The sequence below is a fragment of the Poeciliopsis prolifica genome, unplaced genomic scaffold, assembly GCF_027474105.1.
Source record: "Poeciliopsis prolifica strain line A6 unplaced genomic scaffold, Auburn_PproV2 SCAFFOLD105, whole genome shotgun sequence".
NCBI classification, from domain to species: domain Eukaryota; kingdom Metazoa; phylum Chordata; class Actinopteri; order Cyprinodontiformes; family Poeciliidae; genus Poeciliopsis; species Poeciliopsis prolifica.
Window position 1 is genome coordinate 466,771 of NW_026562480.1, and position 17,368 is coordinate 484,138.

General features: G+C 39.5%; 1 protein-coding gene across 4 annotated transcripts; it reads left to right on the plus strand.

Annotated features, from left to right (window-relative positions):
• The first annotated feature begins 813 nt into the window (after nucleotides 1-813).
• On the plus strand, nucleotides 814-9,556 carry rad21b (RAD21 cohesin complex component b). 4 transcript variants are annotated; one of them, XM_055023706.1, is made up of 14 exons: nucleotides 814-1,082; nucleotides 2,199-2,400; nucleotides 3,361-3,490; nucleotides 3,599-3,698; nucleotides 4,199-4,305; nucleotides 4,392-4,601; nucleotides 4,683-4,805; nucleotides 5,384-5,512; nucleotides 5,598-5,821; nucleotides 5,924-6,080; nucleotides 7,210-7,355; nucleotides 7,421-7,612; nucleotides 7,683-7,766; nucleotides 8,523-9,556. In XM_055023706.1, the coding sequence occupies exons 2-14, from the start codon at nucleotides 2,257-2,259 to the stop codon at nucleotides 8,712-8,714; spliced, it is 1,938 nt and encodes a 645-aa protein (XP_054879681.1). In that variant the 5' UTR covers nucleotides 814-1,082; nucleotides 2,199-2,256; the 3' UTR covers nucleotides 8,715-9,556. The 4 variants fall into 4 exon arrangements, with proteins under 4 accessions (XP_054879681.1, XP_054879680.1, XP_054879682.1 ...); XM_055023705.1 differs by having other exon boundaries at nucleotides 814-980; XM_055023707.1 differs by lacking the exon at nucleotides 814-1,082 and adding an exon at nucleotides 1,102-1,273.
• The last annotated feature ends 7,812 nt before the right edge of the window (nucleotides 9,557-17,368 follow it).

The window sequence follows — 17,368 nt, forward strand, 5'->3', positions numbered from 1 at the left end:
TTCTTGCTTTATCTACTTGAATTCAGCATATTGACTGTTATTGGCCTCCATAATCTGTGGGTGGAGGAGAATGGCCTCATACTTCTTTGCCAGTGTACGAATGTCTGCTTATCCATAGTCAAAAGTCTGAACTCAACATTTCAATATCAAACGCAGAACATTCCTTTCATTTGATTTGATTCCATTTGATCTTAGAAGAAGTGCATTTCTTTCTTTTTTTACTTTGGCTTGGTGAGTGGATGTCCCACGTAGACATGATAAGGTGATGGATTTCACGTTTCTTAACTCTACCGCTCTATTATCAACTGCACGGCGCATATGACCAAGGCACGTAACCCACGTACACACACGTAGCGAAAGTGAACCGTATCGTATCATTGGCTGGATTCCTGTCACTCACTGAGTTCGATCGCAAAGTAGTACGGAAAAAAAAATTATTGGTCCATAGTCAAAACTGATATCTGAGCTCAATGTCCACTTTACGTTGGACTTTATTTTATGCGCTACATAGATTTTCTTGTGCGCTGAGAATATGTGAGCAGTGCGCGATTGCGCAGGCGCGCAGTTTAGAGGGAACATTGGTCTACAGTGATGTAAAAGATATTTTTAAAAAGATCTGAGCTCATCTTTAAAAAATGGTCACATATAATTGAATTAACTAACTTTATTTACATTATTTTCTTTATTTACTAGCATATTTACTAGGATAAACATAACTTGATGAGTCCATTTTTTAAAAGTTGGATTAACTGTTCACTTTTTCCAGTGCACGTTGTTGATATTTTGGAATAATTCCGGGGGTCATGATGGCGACCAGCATCCTCTCCCTCACGTCGCTCCGCATGCTGAGGAGGCTTCAGCCCGCAACACGAAGCGCCGCCATCTTGGCTGCTCCACCTCCAGGAGGAGAGGAGGGCTGAGACCCGCAGCAGCCACCGCACGGCGCCGCAGACACGCAGAAGGACACACGATCCCGCACGGTGAGCTATGAATGTTCAATGTGAGCTGCTGGGGTTTCTGCAGCGCTCGTTTCGGGGTTTTTGTCCCAGCGGATCGTCACCTGTTGGGATGCAGCATCGACGGTTGGTGCCATTTAAATTTGTTACGTTTTAAACAAATTTATAAAAATAAATAAGCAATAAAAAAATGTTTTTTTTAAAAGATGCAAACGGTGAAAAAAGTCCGCAGAAATCGTTGCTCCTTATGTCTGATTCATTACGTCCTTTGGAGATGAACAACCATCAGCCACAGCGGTGACATCATTCTGCTGCAGGTGCATCACACCTGATAGCGTATGGCAGGCGGTTTTAGCATATAATCACAACACACTTCAACCTCAAATATAAAACTACTAAATTACACGGATCTGAATTAAGTAACGGTGAAGAAATGTGGAGTGACTGTATGTGGGGGAAACTAAGCTCATCACTGTTGGACTTGGAGGATTTAAGAACCAACATACAGCAGTTAGGTTCTGCTTTTTTATGCTTTTAGTCAGTGGTGTTCAAAGTGTGGCTCGGGGGCCAGTTGTGGCTCTTGGAGTGATTCAGTCGGGGTCTGAACACCAGTTCTTTTTAGTTTATTTAGGCCAGGATGAAATCATCTGAACAAGGAAAATAGAGGAGAAGATGTTTATTGTTTTATATCCATGCTTGTTTTTTGCTTTTGAAGTAGGACCGAATTCATAAATTTAAATGTAATTTACAAAAATACAAATTTATATTATTAAAAATTATACATAGATAGATATTCATTAAATATAAATGTTTTATTTATTATATAAACAAAAGTCTTGGGTGCATCCTATTTACAGAGAACCCTTTATAATAAACCTTGTAATATTTGAATTTCTTTTGTATTTCTATTTAATTTTGCATTGTTATGCATTTTAATTGATATGGTACATTTTTATGTTTTTGTCTGCAGTCTGCAACATTTGTTTAAAAATTAACTATACAAATGAAGTATTATTGTTATTAATATTTGTGTGAGTTAAGGGTCACACCTGAACAGGTGAATATTTGTGGTTCTCTCAAAAAATCCTCGTAACTGTTTAATGTATTGTTAAATATAAATTTTCCACAAATAACTTTTAGTTACAAATAAATATGTGATCAGTTGAATCTGTAGAGACTGAGCCATTCAGTTAAACATGTTTGTTTTGCTCATGTATTGTTTTTCTGTCTGTTTTGTTTCAGTCCCAGCGCCTCCCTCTCCCCCTTTTCCCTGCGGCGCTGAGACGGCGGCGCTGAGACGATGTTTTACGCCCACTTCGTTCTCAGCAAACGTGGGCCGCTGGCCAAAATCTGGCTGGCGGCCCACTGGGACAAGAAGCTGACCAAGGCTCATGTGTTTGAGTGCAACCTGGAGAGCAGCGTGGAGAGCATCATCTCACCAAAAGTGATTTATTACATCTTAGTTACGTCAATAATTAGTTTAAAGGAAGACTTTTGTCTGTAGTTTCAGATTTTACATGAAAATGGGTCTCAACTCGAAGCTTTACTTTAAGACAAATATTTTCTGTCAGTCAAGTTAGCAAATTCCTCCACAATGTCAAAAGCAGATGTTGCCCCCTGGTGGTGATATGGATAATAAATAAAAAGATTCAGATTTTTTTTGTATACCAGATCCGATAAAAAAAAAAATCTTGCTTGTTGCTCTCTAAAAAAAAAAAAAAAAGAATGGCAGAAAATATCTTCAGTAAGTGGTTTTTGTTTCAATCGTTCCTTTTGTGAGAAGCAACACTAACTATTAAGGTCTAATTACAAGGATACAGTCATAAAGTACAAGAATTTAAAATACTAAATTAAATGAGAAAAGCCTAGATAATCAATCTTTTTTCATTTTCCATGTTGGAGTTCTCTTAAAATTTCTCCTTAATTATCCCAATGACTTTATTTTGGTAATATTAACAGTTTATTATTGTACTATTTTGACTTTATCAAATGGTTTTATTTTTGTATTACTACAAACAAATTTTCATAACATTATAACTTTATCGTAAAAAAATAATTAAAAGACATGCAAGTCTGACCCTTATGTTGTGTCGTAGAGTCGACATGAATCCAAATAAACAGAAGCAACACGCTTGTGAAACAAGATGGCCGCCATCAGTGTTCTGACATCACTGAGTTATTAGTGGGAAAAAAATCCATATTTTCTAAAAGTTATATTTTCAAAAAGACAAAGATCTGAAATCAATTTATCCCCCAGGTCTCGTTTGAGGTTTGAATTGATAACTTTATGAATTAAATCATTTTAAAACTGCTTCTTGTTTTGGCTAACATGATGTTTGCCTGTTTTTACAAGGTTTTTGTTTCTTTTATTTATTATTTCGGGGGGGTTTCTGTTTTTACTCAGGTGAAGATGGCTTTACGGACGTCGGGACACCTGCTGCTGGGTGTGGTGAGGATCTACCACAGAAAGGCGAAGTACCTGCTGGCCGACTGTAACGAGGCCTTCATCAAGATCAAGATGGCGTTCAGACCAGGTACGCCATCTTGTGTTACCATCGGTTTCCTTCTTTAACTTCACAGCTTTAGGTGCTGCGTAACATCGCCTGTCCCATTTTAAAACTTGGGGGGGGTTTGGTTTGTAGGAGTCGTGGATCTTCCAGAGGAGAACAGAGAAGCAGCTTACAACGCGATCACACTACCGGAGGAGTTTCACGACTTCGACCAGCCGCTACCAGACCTAGAGTGAGTCCGCCGGGTCTGTCCGTCCATCCGTCCGTCCGTCCAACCATCCAACCAACCAACCAACCACCCACCCACCCACCCACCCTCCTTCCCTCCCTGCCTCCTCCCTCCATCCTCCATCCATCCATCCATCCATCCATCCATCCAACCAACCAACCAACCAACCCCCCTCCCTCCCTCCCTCCCTCCCTCCCTCCCTCCCTCCCTCCCTCCATCCAACCCAACCAACCAACCAACCAACCAACCAACCAACCAACCAACCAACCGTCCACTAATACATTCAACCATTGGTTTATCCACCCGTTCATCCATCAATCCAACCGTCCACTAATACATTAAATTTCTTGTATTGATGAAGAATGCAGGGAAATCTTGAACTATGATTAGAAACAAGAGTCTAATTTAAAAGCACAACATTAAAGTGTCTGAGTGCCTGTAAGAGTTTCTGCTACTTAAATAAAAGGTGGCAACAGGAATGTTTGCTGATGCCTTTTCAACAGTGACATCGATGTGGCTCACCAGTTCAACCTGAACCAGAGCAGAGTGGAAGAAATCACCATGAGAGAGGAGGTGGGCAACCTCACGCTGCTGCAAGACAACGACTTTGGTACGCGTTTTCATTTTCAGACCGGCCAGAGAGACACCAAAGACGGGAGGGCGTGATTGACGGCGTTGAGTTTTTCTGTCTTGCAGCTGACTTTGGCATGGATGACCGTGAGATGATGCGCGAGGAGAGCGCGTTTGAGGTGGACATCATGGGTTCGTCGGCCTCCAACTTGCTGCTGGAGGCGGAGGGCGGAGCTAATCAGATGGCGGACAAGTCCAATCACCTGGAGTACGATGAGCAGTACAAGGACGACTTTGGAGACAATCCTATGGAGAGCAACGAGGGCGGGATGCTTGGTGCTAATGCAGTGCATCCTTAGTAGATTATACTCTTTGTGTTGTAGAAAAAGTATTATTTATATTTGTATTTTAATGTAGTTGACAAGTTGCTAAGCAACGAGGATGGAGGTGGCATATTTGACGACCCTCCTGCCATCAGTGAGGGCGTGATGATGCCTCCGGACCACGGGGAGGATGAGGATGACTTCGATGCCCTCTCAGGTCCGTTTCACAAACAGAACCTCACTCACCGATGTTTTCATCCTGACATTTTAACTGGAGGATGTTTACAGCCTAACCTTAACTTTTCTGTTTCTAATATTTGGTCACAATGAGAAGACATTCGCTGGGAGTAGTCAACGCTGAGAATAACTGGGGGAATTGTCAAACAAGATGGTGGTCGCATTATGAAATAGAAAAGGTATTAAGAGAGACCTTAACTCCACTGAAGAGAAATTTTGAAAAACTCAAAAAGTGGGCGGAGCCAAGATGCACTGAGGGGCGTGGCCAAACGTTGAGATGATGAGTGAGACTGGTCAAGACAAAACAAATACTGTTACTTACTTAGTGACTTTGTTGCTATATTTAGCAATTTTTTAGAGAACTTTAGTGACTTTTTGTTTTTAAAACGACTCGCGACAAATCCAGCAACGTTTTTTCTCTTTTTGGAGATTTAAAGATGTACTGGAAAATAATCCTGGCATAATGAAAAAATGCTTAAAAAAACCAACAAAAGATTAGAAAATGCGTATGTTGCCTGTGACTGTATGCAAACCAGCTGCATCTGGTCTCATTGTCAGCGGCAGGCCCGGACAGTCCGGACTCCGGCCCAACAGAACCGGCCCCGGCCATGACGGACCAGCAGGAACAAACGGCACTGGCTCACAACGAGGAGGAAACCTTTGCTCTGGAGCCCATCGACATCACAGGTGAAATTAAAAACAAGGGTTGAATGTCGCTCCCTGTTCTGCAGACCCAGTCGGGTAACGTCGGGTTTCCAATGGGTTTCTGCAGTGAAGGAGACCAAGGCGAAGCGAAAAAGGAAGCTGATAGTGGACAGCGTGAAGGAGCTGGACAGTAAAACGATCCGAGCACAGCTTTCCGACTACTCCGACATCGTCACAACCCTGGATTTGGCTCCTCCCACCAAAAAGCTGATGATGTGGAAGGAGACCGGAGGAGTGGAGAAGCTCTTCTCCCTCCCGGCTCAACCGCTCTGGAACGCCCGGCTGCTGAAGGTACAGGATGATGACTCCAGGACGGTCGACTTTCATCTTCTTTTAAAGGACGCCATCTTTGAAAGAAGATGGCGTTCTTTTAAAACCCCATCTTTACTCTAGATGTTTACTAGATGTCTGACACCGCTGGTCCCGGACGAGCTGAGGAAGAGGAGGAAAGGCGGGGAGGCAGACAGTCTGGATGAGTTCCTGAAGGATCTGGAGAACCCAGAGGTGCCGAGGGAGGAAGCAGCAGCTCATCAGCAGAGAGACATCCTGGGTAGGAAACTGGATTTTAACACGTTCAGTTTGGTTTTGAGTGATTGGGAACAAGCAGAGGACGCAAAAGTTATACTCAAGTAAAAGTAGCACAGCTTCAACATACTTTTACAAAGTAGTCGTCCAAGAAATTACTCAAGTTAGAGTAAAAAGATATTTCATAAAAGTACTGAGTAACGACAACATAGAGTTAGGGTCATACTAAGAAAAATAAACTAAATTACAAGAACGAAGTGTATGAGAATCAGGTCATAATATTACAAATATACCTTTATCTTATGTTATTATTGGCTTTATTGCCATATGACTTTATTTTTTAGTTTATTTTTGTAATTTTATTTTTTACAGTGGCCCTAATACTTCGCTGTAAGTAGCAAATCAAACCATCAGTCGTTTAGTATTTAAAAGTTACATCATCAGATGGACCAAAATAGAAAGTTATCTTGAAATTTTGGTATCTCAACAGGCCAAAATGAAAATAATTCATAAGAATTACAGAGTAACAAAATAAGAAGAAAAAAAAACATTCCAAATCAATTTCTTTCAATATAAAACTCATGAAAATGTAACAAAAGCTGCAGGTTTCTGTCTTGTGAAGATTTTGTTTCTCATTCGGTATCCAGAAATTTTACTCAGGTAATGGTAGCGATACTTCATAATAAATTTATTCAAGTAAAAGTACAGTGTAGAAAAACTTCTTACAAGAGTTTTCCCCCCAAAAAAAGTTACTTAAGTAAATGTAGCTACATACTAACTACAACAAAGTACTATTAGGAAAAAGTCATATTAGGAATAAAGTCAAAATAATGTCATGATAATACGGAGCTAAAGTCAAGACTAAAGTTGAAATATTATGAAATTAAAGTTGAAATAAGATGAGAATAAAGTCACAATAATATGAAAATAAAGTTGTAATAAATTTATTCTCGTGATATTTTCATAGTGTGGCCCTAAAGCTCCACCAACCAACTCTGGAACAATTTTTTGTGTTTTGTGTGAAATGCTTCTTGGATTAGTTTTAGTTCTCAAAAATATTAAAAAGAAGATCAAATGGATAACGCTAATTCTTCCCAAAGCAAGCAAAAAGCATGTTTCCCCTCTGTTTCTGGTTAAATTTGGCCTCCGCCCAGACCAGACCATCATGGAGGAAGCCAACGCGTTGCAGACCTCGGCGGTGGAGGGCAGCAGGACGACGCTGGACGAAGCCGCCATGCCTCCGCCGTCCTCTCAAAGAGGCCTGAAGCGCAAATCCCAGGACTCAGATCCAACCCTCCCTGTACGTTCAACTCTGGTTTTTGTTCGTTGCAACTGTACTGCCTCCTCTGATCCTCCTAAATCCAGACAGGAAACCTGGATGAGCAGCAGCACATGCAGCAGCAGGGACCAGATGCTGCTGCCTCTCAGCAACTGGAAGTCGCCGCGGTGAATTTACCCCCTGAGGACGCCGCCGCTAACATCAGCCAGCTAATAGAGCTGGACTTACTCGCCGACAAGGACAAGAAGAAGAACGACGACGACGACTCTGATGAAGAGGTGACAAAAGAAATGTTTTTACTTACGCCTCTTTAGTTTGTAGCTTGGATTCATGGTCATGTTGCGACAGGAGGAGGAGGCGCAGGGAGGAGAGCAAGACCAGGAGGAGAGGAGGTGGAACAAGAGAACCCAGCAGATGCTTCATGGCCTGCAGGTACAAACACGCAGCACGAGTTTTTTATCGTCTACTTTAACAAATGAGATACTTTTATCTACAATGGCATGTTAAAGCCATTGTAGATAGAAAATAAAAACAAATAGAGGAGTACATCAATGCCAAAAATCTAAAATTTACTAGAAAAAAAAACATGTAAATTTCCAAGTTTGAAAAGTTGAAAATTTTCTAGAAAAAAATGTACATTTGAGTTTTAAAAGTGAAACTTTTTCGTTTTTCCAATTTTTTCTAAAACTTTTCTGAGATTAATCTCAAACTGGATGTTTTTTATGACTTTCTCAATTCAGAAATTTCCTAATTCTTTTGAAAGTTTTTCCAAGATTAATCTAAAAGTTTCAAAAAAATTTCTTGCAGATTTTCAACATTTTATTGTTTTTTTGGCAGTAATATACTCCTTTTTTGTTTTATTTATTTACAGTGACCAAAATACGCCGTCATATCACTCCAATTCTATATTTTTTGAACCAGAACCCAGACCAAAAATATTTTGCAAGATTTTGTGTTTTTGCAGTGAACTCAGGGAATCTGACCCTTTCATGATCATTTTTTATTTGACCATTTGGTACATTCTGTGAAGCAAACACTCAACACTCAGGTAGTGGAAACAGAACAAAAACACGGCAGTGATGTCACATTAAAAGTAACTCCCAAAAACGTTGCACCCTTCATCCCAATAAACATAGAGGCCAGTTAACAGTCAGTGTGGTGACAGTTTTTACTCTCTTTACTTCACAGAGGGTGATGGCCAAAACTGGAGCTCAGTCGGTCAGCCTGTTGGACCTCTGCAGGAACAACAACAGAAAGCAGGCAGCGGCCAAGTTCTACAGCTTCCTGGTTCTGAAGAAGCAGCAGGCGGTGGAGCTGGTTCAGGAGGAGCCGTACAGCGACATCGTTGCGACGCCGGGACCTCGTTTCCACGTCATCTAGAACGAGGCGTCCAGAGCAGCAACTTAGAAAGAAAAACTCTGCTTTGGCGGCCATGTTTGTTTTCATTTCACTAAAGTCTAACTGATTTGTTGTTTTATGTTTAATTTCTGCAAGCAGAAGTGGAGAAAAATATCCAAAGAGTATTTGCTTTGAAAAAAATCTATAAACCAGAAATGTATATTAAAATGAATTTAGCAAACTCCACCATCAGTCTGTGATCGTCCAGCTGTCAGAAACTGGTATTTGTTGTAATCCTATGTGCACAGAATGCAATGTACACATAAGTTTTGTATTTATCTTCAGAATACCACAGAATAGTAACAAAACTTTATGAGTAATGAAAACACGAGTTGACTGGAACGCCTGCATGCCGGCTCCAGAAATGAACTTCATGTTGCGTTTGGGTTTCATCCATTTACCTTCTACGGACGATAATTTAGCAGCCTTGCTAATCCAGTGTTCTGTTGTATTATCATGCATTGTTGTTTGTACGCAAGATATAACTTCTTTTATACGTGAAAGTAGATTTAATATTTACTCTAAAAAAATGGAGCTGATATTTAGTGACTTGACCATGAAGCAGCAGATTTCTGCTTTCCCATTCAGTTAAATCAGCATCATGTTTTTCAGATGTACTTCCTCCACTCCAGCTGACTATATCAATGTCTGAGCACGTTGTGTATTTTAAAATGTAAATGTGTAATTTCATTTTGTAAAAATGCAAAGACAAATCAAAGTGCTGCAGGTGTTGTCTAGAAGCACTTTAAGTCATACTGGTTCATGAGGTACAAAAAGAAAAAAGATTTTTTTCAAAATAAAAACAAGAACAGTGTGAGAAATTACATCGAATTTGTGCTCTGCCTGGAGAAGAAAACATGTTATCAATGGATTTATATTAGAAAATAGAAAGTTATGAAGGTTTATGGAACAAACTATTCTACCATCAATCCAGTTTTCTAATCATTTTGGCATTTAAAGGAGACATATTATGCAAAACAAATTTCTTTTACTTGTTTTGATCTGTTACTTTTAAAAGCATCCCAAGCACTTAAAAAGAACATGGTTCTGTTTTTTTTGAGGCAGTAAATATTTTTAACTTATTGTATTAAAACACAACAGGTGACTATCTGTGCTACCTTGTCAGACTTTCTTACCATAGCACAGATAGATGGCCATGTCTGTCTTATTTGTAAGAATGAAACAGCAGTCAGGTGAAGCAGGTTTTTATTAAAATTAAATACAAACATTTACAAATCCATATCTATTTTCTGTGCATTAATACATTGTATCGCCAACAACATGCTCTACTTAGCACACAAGAATTGAATCTGTTTTACAAGTTTCTTTATTAAGGACGACTGTTGACTGACAGGATATTAGAGCAACAATGAGAATCTCCATTAATTAGCACTGAATTAGTTCTCTGACCCGCTTCAAAATAAATATTTACAACTTGGCACAAACAAATGATTCCACCTTCACTCACTTCTAGCACACAAACAATTATAGCAGCACTATTCTGTGAGTGCTGCTAGCTTACTCAAATTAACATATTTTATTTATTTCAAACAGGATTTTAAAAACAAGCAAAATGTAGAAAAACAAAAATTATGCATACATAACTAAGATCAAAATAATTAGCTTCCCACTAATTTTCTGTTTGAAAAGGAGTAGAAAGAACACTTATTTAATTATATCCTTTATCTCAATTTAATGACTTGCTTACAATGGCCTAATTATCAAAAATCTATCATTAAAACCATATTATAATATTCATGTTCCTGTTCAACATACTGTGCTAAAGTGGCAACAAATAAACTATACTGCATAGACAAAATTGTTATGAACTAATTTATAAGGAAAAAAAAAAAATCAAAAGAAAATTATTTAAATAATCAGATATACAGCCGTGGAATAATCACCAACTTCTTGCAGATGAATTCTACTTAATTTGTGTTTAACCATCACACTCCGGACCTATTTTCCCCTAGTTAGTATGGACGTCTACAAAACAAACATTACTGTCATTAAATTATTAATTTCAGAGTGGTAAACTTTATCTATGATGTCTAATATCCAATATATTTAATGTTGTCCCCAATTTTTTAATTAAGAATAATGTTTGACATTATTGCCAAGGTTTTTCAGATGTCAAAGGAATCTTCATGTCGAAGACAAACTCCCACAATTTTCTGGTTTAAATTTGATATAAATTATATTGTTTGAACATCTCTGTAAAGAAATGAAAATGGTCACGTAATTCCCAGAGTGAAGGGAACCAGGTTGGATGGATGAAGGGAACCAGGTTGGATGGATGACGGGAACCAGGTTGGATGGATGAGGGGAACCAGGTTGGATGAATGAAGGGAACCAGGTTGGATGGATGAGGGGAACCAGGTTGGATGAATGAGGGAAACCAGGTTGGATGGATGACGGGAACCAGGTTGGATGGATGACGGGAACCAGGTTGGATGGATGAAGGGAACCATGTTGGATGGACGGAGTTCATCTGGGTCAGAAAGCAGCTTCTCATCAGGACGGTATAGTTAAATCCTCGTTTTCTTCTCTCAGATCTGCTCGGAGAAGCTCGCTGTGTCCCCTCTCCTCCATCAGCTCAGTGTGACGTAGCGACTCAAAAGGTGAAGCCGGTTTCAGGCTGTTTGATCTCAAATCTCTCCCACCAATGGCGCCTCAGCTGAACAAGTCGTAGCGACACACCGCCGACCCATCCGGCTCATTACTGACGGTACCGGAGTCCGATTCCATCAACCTGCTGTGGGACACCTGATGAAACTCTCCCTGCTTAGAGAAGAAAAAGAATTTTATTTTTGAATTATTTTCATCAACATTTATCATGTTACTGTGATAAAAAATAAAAACCCAACTGAGAAGAAAGAAGCTGCTGAGTGGAGGACGGAAGAGAAGAAGTTCTCCTCTTCTGGTCCCAACAGGAAGAAGACATTTAAATTTATTTTGGGCATTCAAATTGTCTTCCAGTTCTAGTATTAAATGTTTATTAGAATTTAATGTTAATTGATCTTTGAGAATGTGTTTTTGCATCATTATGCCTTAGCTACTATATTAGCTGACAACGGTTTTAAAACAATATAATCGTTTATGGCAAAAACTTCTAGGACAATTTATCATCCAGAAAAATTTAAGTCGACTGTCACAATAAGTTTTGGTGGATGATAAATTGCTTAAGAAGTTATCGCCACAAATGTTCATGAGTCCATTTTCATCTGATACAATAGCTGTAGCATAATACTGCAAGAACAGATTCTCAAAGATCAATAAACTTTAAAAACCCAACTGAGAAGAAAGAAGCTGCTGAGTGGAGGACGGAAGGGAAGAAGGACTCTTCATTCTTAAACTTTAAATTCTAATGAACATTTAACACTGGAACTGGAAGACATTTAAAATACTCTTAACTACAAAATAAAAGGAATTATGAAGACTGTGGTCTCAACAAAACCCTTTTTTTAATTTTTTAAACAATTTTGTTTACAAGACACCAGACTGAAGACTTTATTCATCCAGTATGTGGAAGAAACGGAGACACAAATCATGCAAATGGAAATTGAGGACAGGAAGGCGACAACAGGACAGATGCAGGTTCCAAGTCAAACTTTAAAGACTCAAGAATTAAATCACGCTTTTAAATATTAAACAGCAAAATACCTGCAGCAAACCTTTACTTTAATCTGTCTTTTCTGTCACTGGTGGAGAAAAATCCCCATTTAAAATAATAATTCAAAGCCTGGTGGCCCGCCAGGCTGATAAAACATCGGGAGAAACTGACCTCTGTCTATAGCTCTGGTTGTAAGGGGAGCCCGGTCTACATCGCCATCTCTAAATAGGAACATTCTGTGTTTATATTTCTAAGTGATCTTTGGGCTGCTCTTGGTCCGATCCCTCACCTAGGACCCGTTTGCCCTGGCAGACCCGACCCAAATGGAGCCCTAGGATCACTGGGACACTCAAACCCCTCCACCACGATAAGGTGGCAGCCCATGGAGGGGAAAAAACCAAAGACAGAAACAGTTCCATTCTCTGACCTGAACTGATCTGGAGAGAGGCCAGAAGGTGGCGCTCTGGTGTTCCTAACTAAACAATCAGTTTAGTTCGAAACACAAACTTTTCTAACTAAAAAAACTTTAGTTAGAAACTAAGCTCTTTGTTTTCTCGGTTGTTTTTCTCTCCACAGAAGCTACACCTGGTTTGGTGTTGACTAGCTATTGTGATTGCTTCCTGCAGGAGGGCATTGGCTGACATGATGCTGCCACCACCGAACCGTTCTCCCTCTCCTTTTCACTTCCACGAACATAGAAAGTTCTCCTGGTTCAGTTGACCTGTTGTTGTGTCTCTGCTCCGTCTTCTCTCAGCTCCAGTCGGTCCTGGCAGATGGCTGCTTGTACCGAGCCCGGTTCTGGTTCTGCTGTTGGTTTGCTCCTGTTAGAGGGGAGTTCTTCCTCTCCACTGTCACAACATGCATGCCCTGTATGAGGGACTGCTGTAAAGTCAACGACTCAACACAAGCTTTTTCCTGTCGCCCCCTGCTGGTCAGGAGGAGTGAATGCTGTAAGTAATGATGCCATACAATCTGCTGAGTTTTATTTGGTACAAACTTTTTAAACTACATCATAATGAAGTGAAATTAATAATTTCATCCAATAGAAACCTGACTAAATTGAAATGGCCTTTCGTAAAATGCCTTGACAACAACATTGTTATGAATTAACGTTATAAGTTTTGAAGCTTTTGGCATCTACTTTTGGGGGTTTTAATATTTTGATATCTGTTTTTGGATTTTGAAATCTACTTTTGGTGTTTTTATGCTTTGGTATCTATTTTGGAGGTTTTGAACTTTCTTGTATTGGTTGTTGGGGTTTTTCTTAGTTTTTTTATATTATTTATTCTTGGGGTTTATTTGTTAGTTTGAAAGTTCAATTTTATGTATTGCTAATTCACAACAAATGTCATCTGAAGGCACTTTGAAGTAATTTTAGTTCAATCACTACTTATTGCAATTACAATGAGCTCACCTGATTATTGAAGTAGTTTAAAAAGTTTGTACCAAATAAAACCTAGCAGATTGTATGGAATCATTACTTACAGCATTCACTATTTCTGACCAACAGGGGGCGACAGCAAATTGCTTGTGTTGAGTTGTTGACTTTACAGCAGTCCCTCATACAGAGCATGCATGTTGTGACAGTGGAGAGGAAGAACTCCCTTCTGACAGGAGCAAACCAACAGCAGAACCAGAACCGGGCTCGGTACAAGCAGCCATCTGCCAGGACCGAGTGGAGCTGAGAGAAGACGGAGCAGAGACACAACAACAAGTCAACTGAACCAGGAGAACTTTCCATGTTAGTGGAAACGAAAAGGAGAGGGAGAACGGTTGGATGACGCAGCATCATGTCAGCCAATGCCCTCCTCCAGGAAGCAACCAGAGCTAGTCAACGCCAGACCAGGTGTAGCTTCTGTGGAGAGAATAACAACCGAGAAAACAAAAGCATTTGAATTAAATAATGTCATACAAAACAGCAGCATGAATACAGACGGATCACAATAAACCAGTCTAAGTTTTCTCATAATAAATGCCATAACCACAGAGACATTTAAAATGATGCAAGAACACATTCTCAAAAAAAAAATTCTAACATTTTACACTGAAATTGGAAGACATTTTACATATCTAAAATAAATAATTCATTATTAAGTCTTTAAACAAAATTGTTCATTGAAAAAAAAAAAGAAAAAAAAAAACAATGGCCAAATGAGGCCAAAATACCAGACTGAAGACTTATCCAGTTTTTACTGGGGTGATGAAGGACGAAATCCGAGACAAAACCCAGATGATCCTGGAGGATTCCTAAAGGACAAGACAGGAGGACAACAGGACAAAAAGACAAAGAGACTGATGCAGGTTCAAGGTCAGATCCCTTCACAACTCTGAAATCATCATTTTTCAAAAACTCAAGAGATCTTTTAAATTACCTTCATCTTTATAAAGAAGGATCCAAGTTTGGTTGGTTAGTTTTCACACCTTTATCTGTCGAGAGGGTTCGTACTTGTACAAACCCGATTGAAGGGCAACTAACCTCTTACCCGTAGGGAGAGTTCATTTTTCACACAAACTCGACCGAAGGGCAACTAACCCTTTACCCGTCGGGAGGGTTCGCTTCGCTCAAACCCGACCGAAGGGTCGAGAGGGTTCATTTTCGCACAAACCCGACCGAAGGGCAACTCACCTTTTACCCGTCGGGAGGGTTGGTTTTCGCAAAAACACTGTTGAAACACCAAACACACAAGCGTAACCGAAAGGATCTTTGTTACCCTTTTGTACCGAAGGTCAGAACTCCTAAATTTCAAATAACCTGTGTTTTTCTTGCACAGAGAACCATGCATGGAATGAAACAACCTCTTCATAGTACTCATTTGTTACTCAATTCCTTGAACTCCTCCAATGTCTTCGTAGCCTTGAGGAGTGGCAAACCACATTTTCTGCCGTTGTATTCACACTCCTACCTTTCACAGTCCGAGGCCATCTGGTGTCTTCAGAGCCGTCGTTCCATTTTAACAAAAACTGTTGATAGGCTTCATACCTTCCAGGTTCATATACCACAGCTTCCAAGAGATCCATATACCACGGCTTCCAAGAGGTCCATATACCACGGTTTCCACGTCCATATACCATAGCTTCCAGGTCCATATACCACGGCTTCCAAGAGGTCCATATACCATAGCTTCCAGGTCCATATACCATAGCTTCCAGGTCCATATACCACAGCTTCCAGGTCCATATCCCATGTGGTGTTGAGAAGGCCTTAAATTCTCAACCATGAGCTCAAAACTATCATTCTCCACCATAGACACTGAGGGTGATGACAGGGGAGAATAAACTTACCTTGTATAGGAAGACTTCCTCCAAAAAATAAAAAATATACTGCAGTTACCAAACATTGATTAAAAGTTATATAAACTGAACAAGACTCATACTGAAGATGTACAGTGACAGTAGAGGAAAAACTTCCCTTTAACAAGAAGACTTTCCAAAAAGACTTCCTTCTAACAGGAAGACTTTCCAAAAAAAAGTTTTATTTAACAATGCACCAAGTATGCAAGCTTAAACAATGCCTCCTACTGAGGATCTACATGATACAACTTTCCAAAAAGACTTCCCTATGATGGGAATACTTTCAAAATAAGGTTAATACTGTACCAATTATTTGAATTGGTTAAACATTAAGCTAACGTAATAAATCATACTGAGGATCCCAGCTGGTGACAGAGGACAAGAACAGCTTCCCTTTAACAGGAAGATGTTCCAATTTTTTTTTTTTTTAAATAAAAACCACTCATCAAACATTGGCTAAAAGTTATGAAAACTTTGTTGAGGATACATGTGGTGACAGTGGAGAGGAAAAACTTCTCTTTAACAGGAAGACTTTCCAAAAGTCAACACTGCACCAATTTAAATTTAAGTTATACAAGTAAGCCTAGGCAATGCCTCATAATGAACCTGCAGGCTGTGGCTGTAGAAAGAACAATCTTCCCTTTAACGGGAAGACTTCCCAAAAAAATAAATACAAACCGGTTAACTAACATTGGTTAAAAGTTATGAAAGCTTAAGCAATGCCTCATGTTGAGGATACATGTGGTGACAATGGAGATAAAAAAAAAACTTCCCTTTAACAGAAAGACTTTCCAAAATTAAAAACTTCTCTTTAACAGGAAGACTTCCAGAAAAATTAACACTGCACCTATTGAGTAAATTCAGTATAAATGAGCGTAAGCAGTGCCTCCTACTGAGAATCCACGTGGTAAGAATGGAAAAACTTCCCTCTAACAGGAAGACTTTCCAAAAACCAATTATTTAATTGGTTATTAGTAAAGCTAAAGCAATGACTTGTACTTAATATCCACCTGGTCACAGTGGAGAGGAAAGACTTCCCTTTAACAGGAAGGCTTTCCAAAAATAAAAATAATAATTACACACTGCACCAATTACTTAAATTTATTAAAACTCAAGTAAGTTTAAGCAAAGCCTCTTACTGAGGATGCAAGTTGTGACTGTGGAGAGGAAAAGCTTCCCTTTAACAGGAAGATTTTCCAAAATGAGGCCTGCACCACTTATTTAAAGTGGTTAACAGTTAAGTAAGCTAAATCAATGCCTCATATTTAGAATGCATGTAGTGACAGTGGAGAGGATAAACTTCCCTTTAACAGGAAGAACCCTCCAGCAGAACCAGAAGTTGGCTCTGTATGAAAGGCCATCTGTCACTACCCCCGGGGGGACATGAAAGGACAGAAAAACGAGAGAGACAGAAAAAGAAAAAGAGCTGCTCCAGGAGTGTTTCTGTAGGAGAAGGGGGAGTTAGTTGTAGTAGAGGCTCCTACGGTGCCTTTATCTATGAGAAACAAAAAGTTATTTGCCAAAAAAAAAAAAAAAAGGTCCACCAGCTGCTTTGTCTAGGAGAGAAAATTGGTTAATAGTTAATATAAACAACACTGAAGGACAGGTCCCAATCGATCCTCTCCAGAAGGAACATCTGGAGTTCAGCTGAAAACCTACAAATAAGAGATGGTGGATTAGTGAACATTACCTCTGACCTCCGGCCTGCAGTTCCAACAGATCTCTCCGTTGT

Coding starts and splice junctions, on each gene's coding strand:
- rad21b (XM_055023706.1), top strand. CDS start 2,257: ATGTTTTACGCCCACTTCGTTCTCAGCAAACGTGGGCCGCTGGCCAAA. Junction 3,491..3,598: donor CAAGATGGCGTTCAGACCAG/GTACGCCATCTT, acceptor TTTGGTTTGTAG/GAGTCGTGGATCTTCCAGAG. Junction 7,356..7,420: donor ACTCAGATCCAACCCTCCCT/GTACGTTCAACT, acceptor TCCTAAATCCAG/ACAGGAAACCTGGATGAGCA.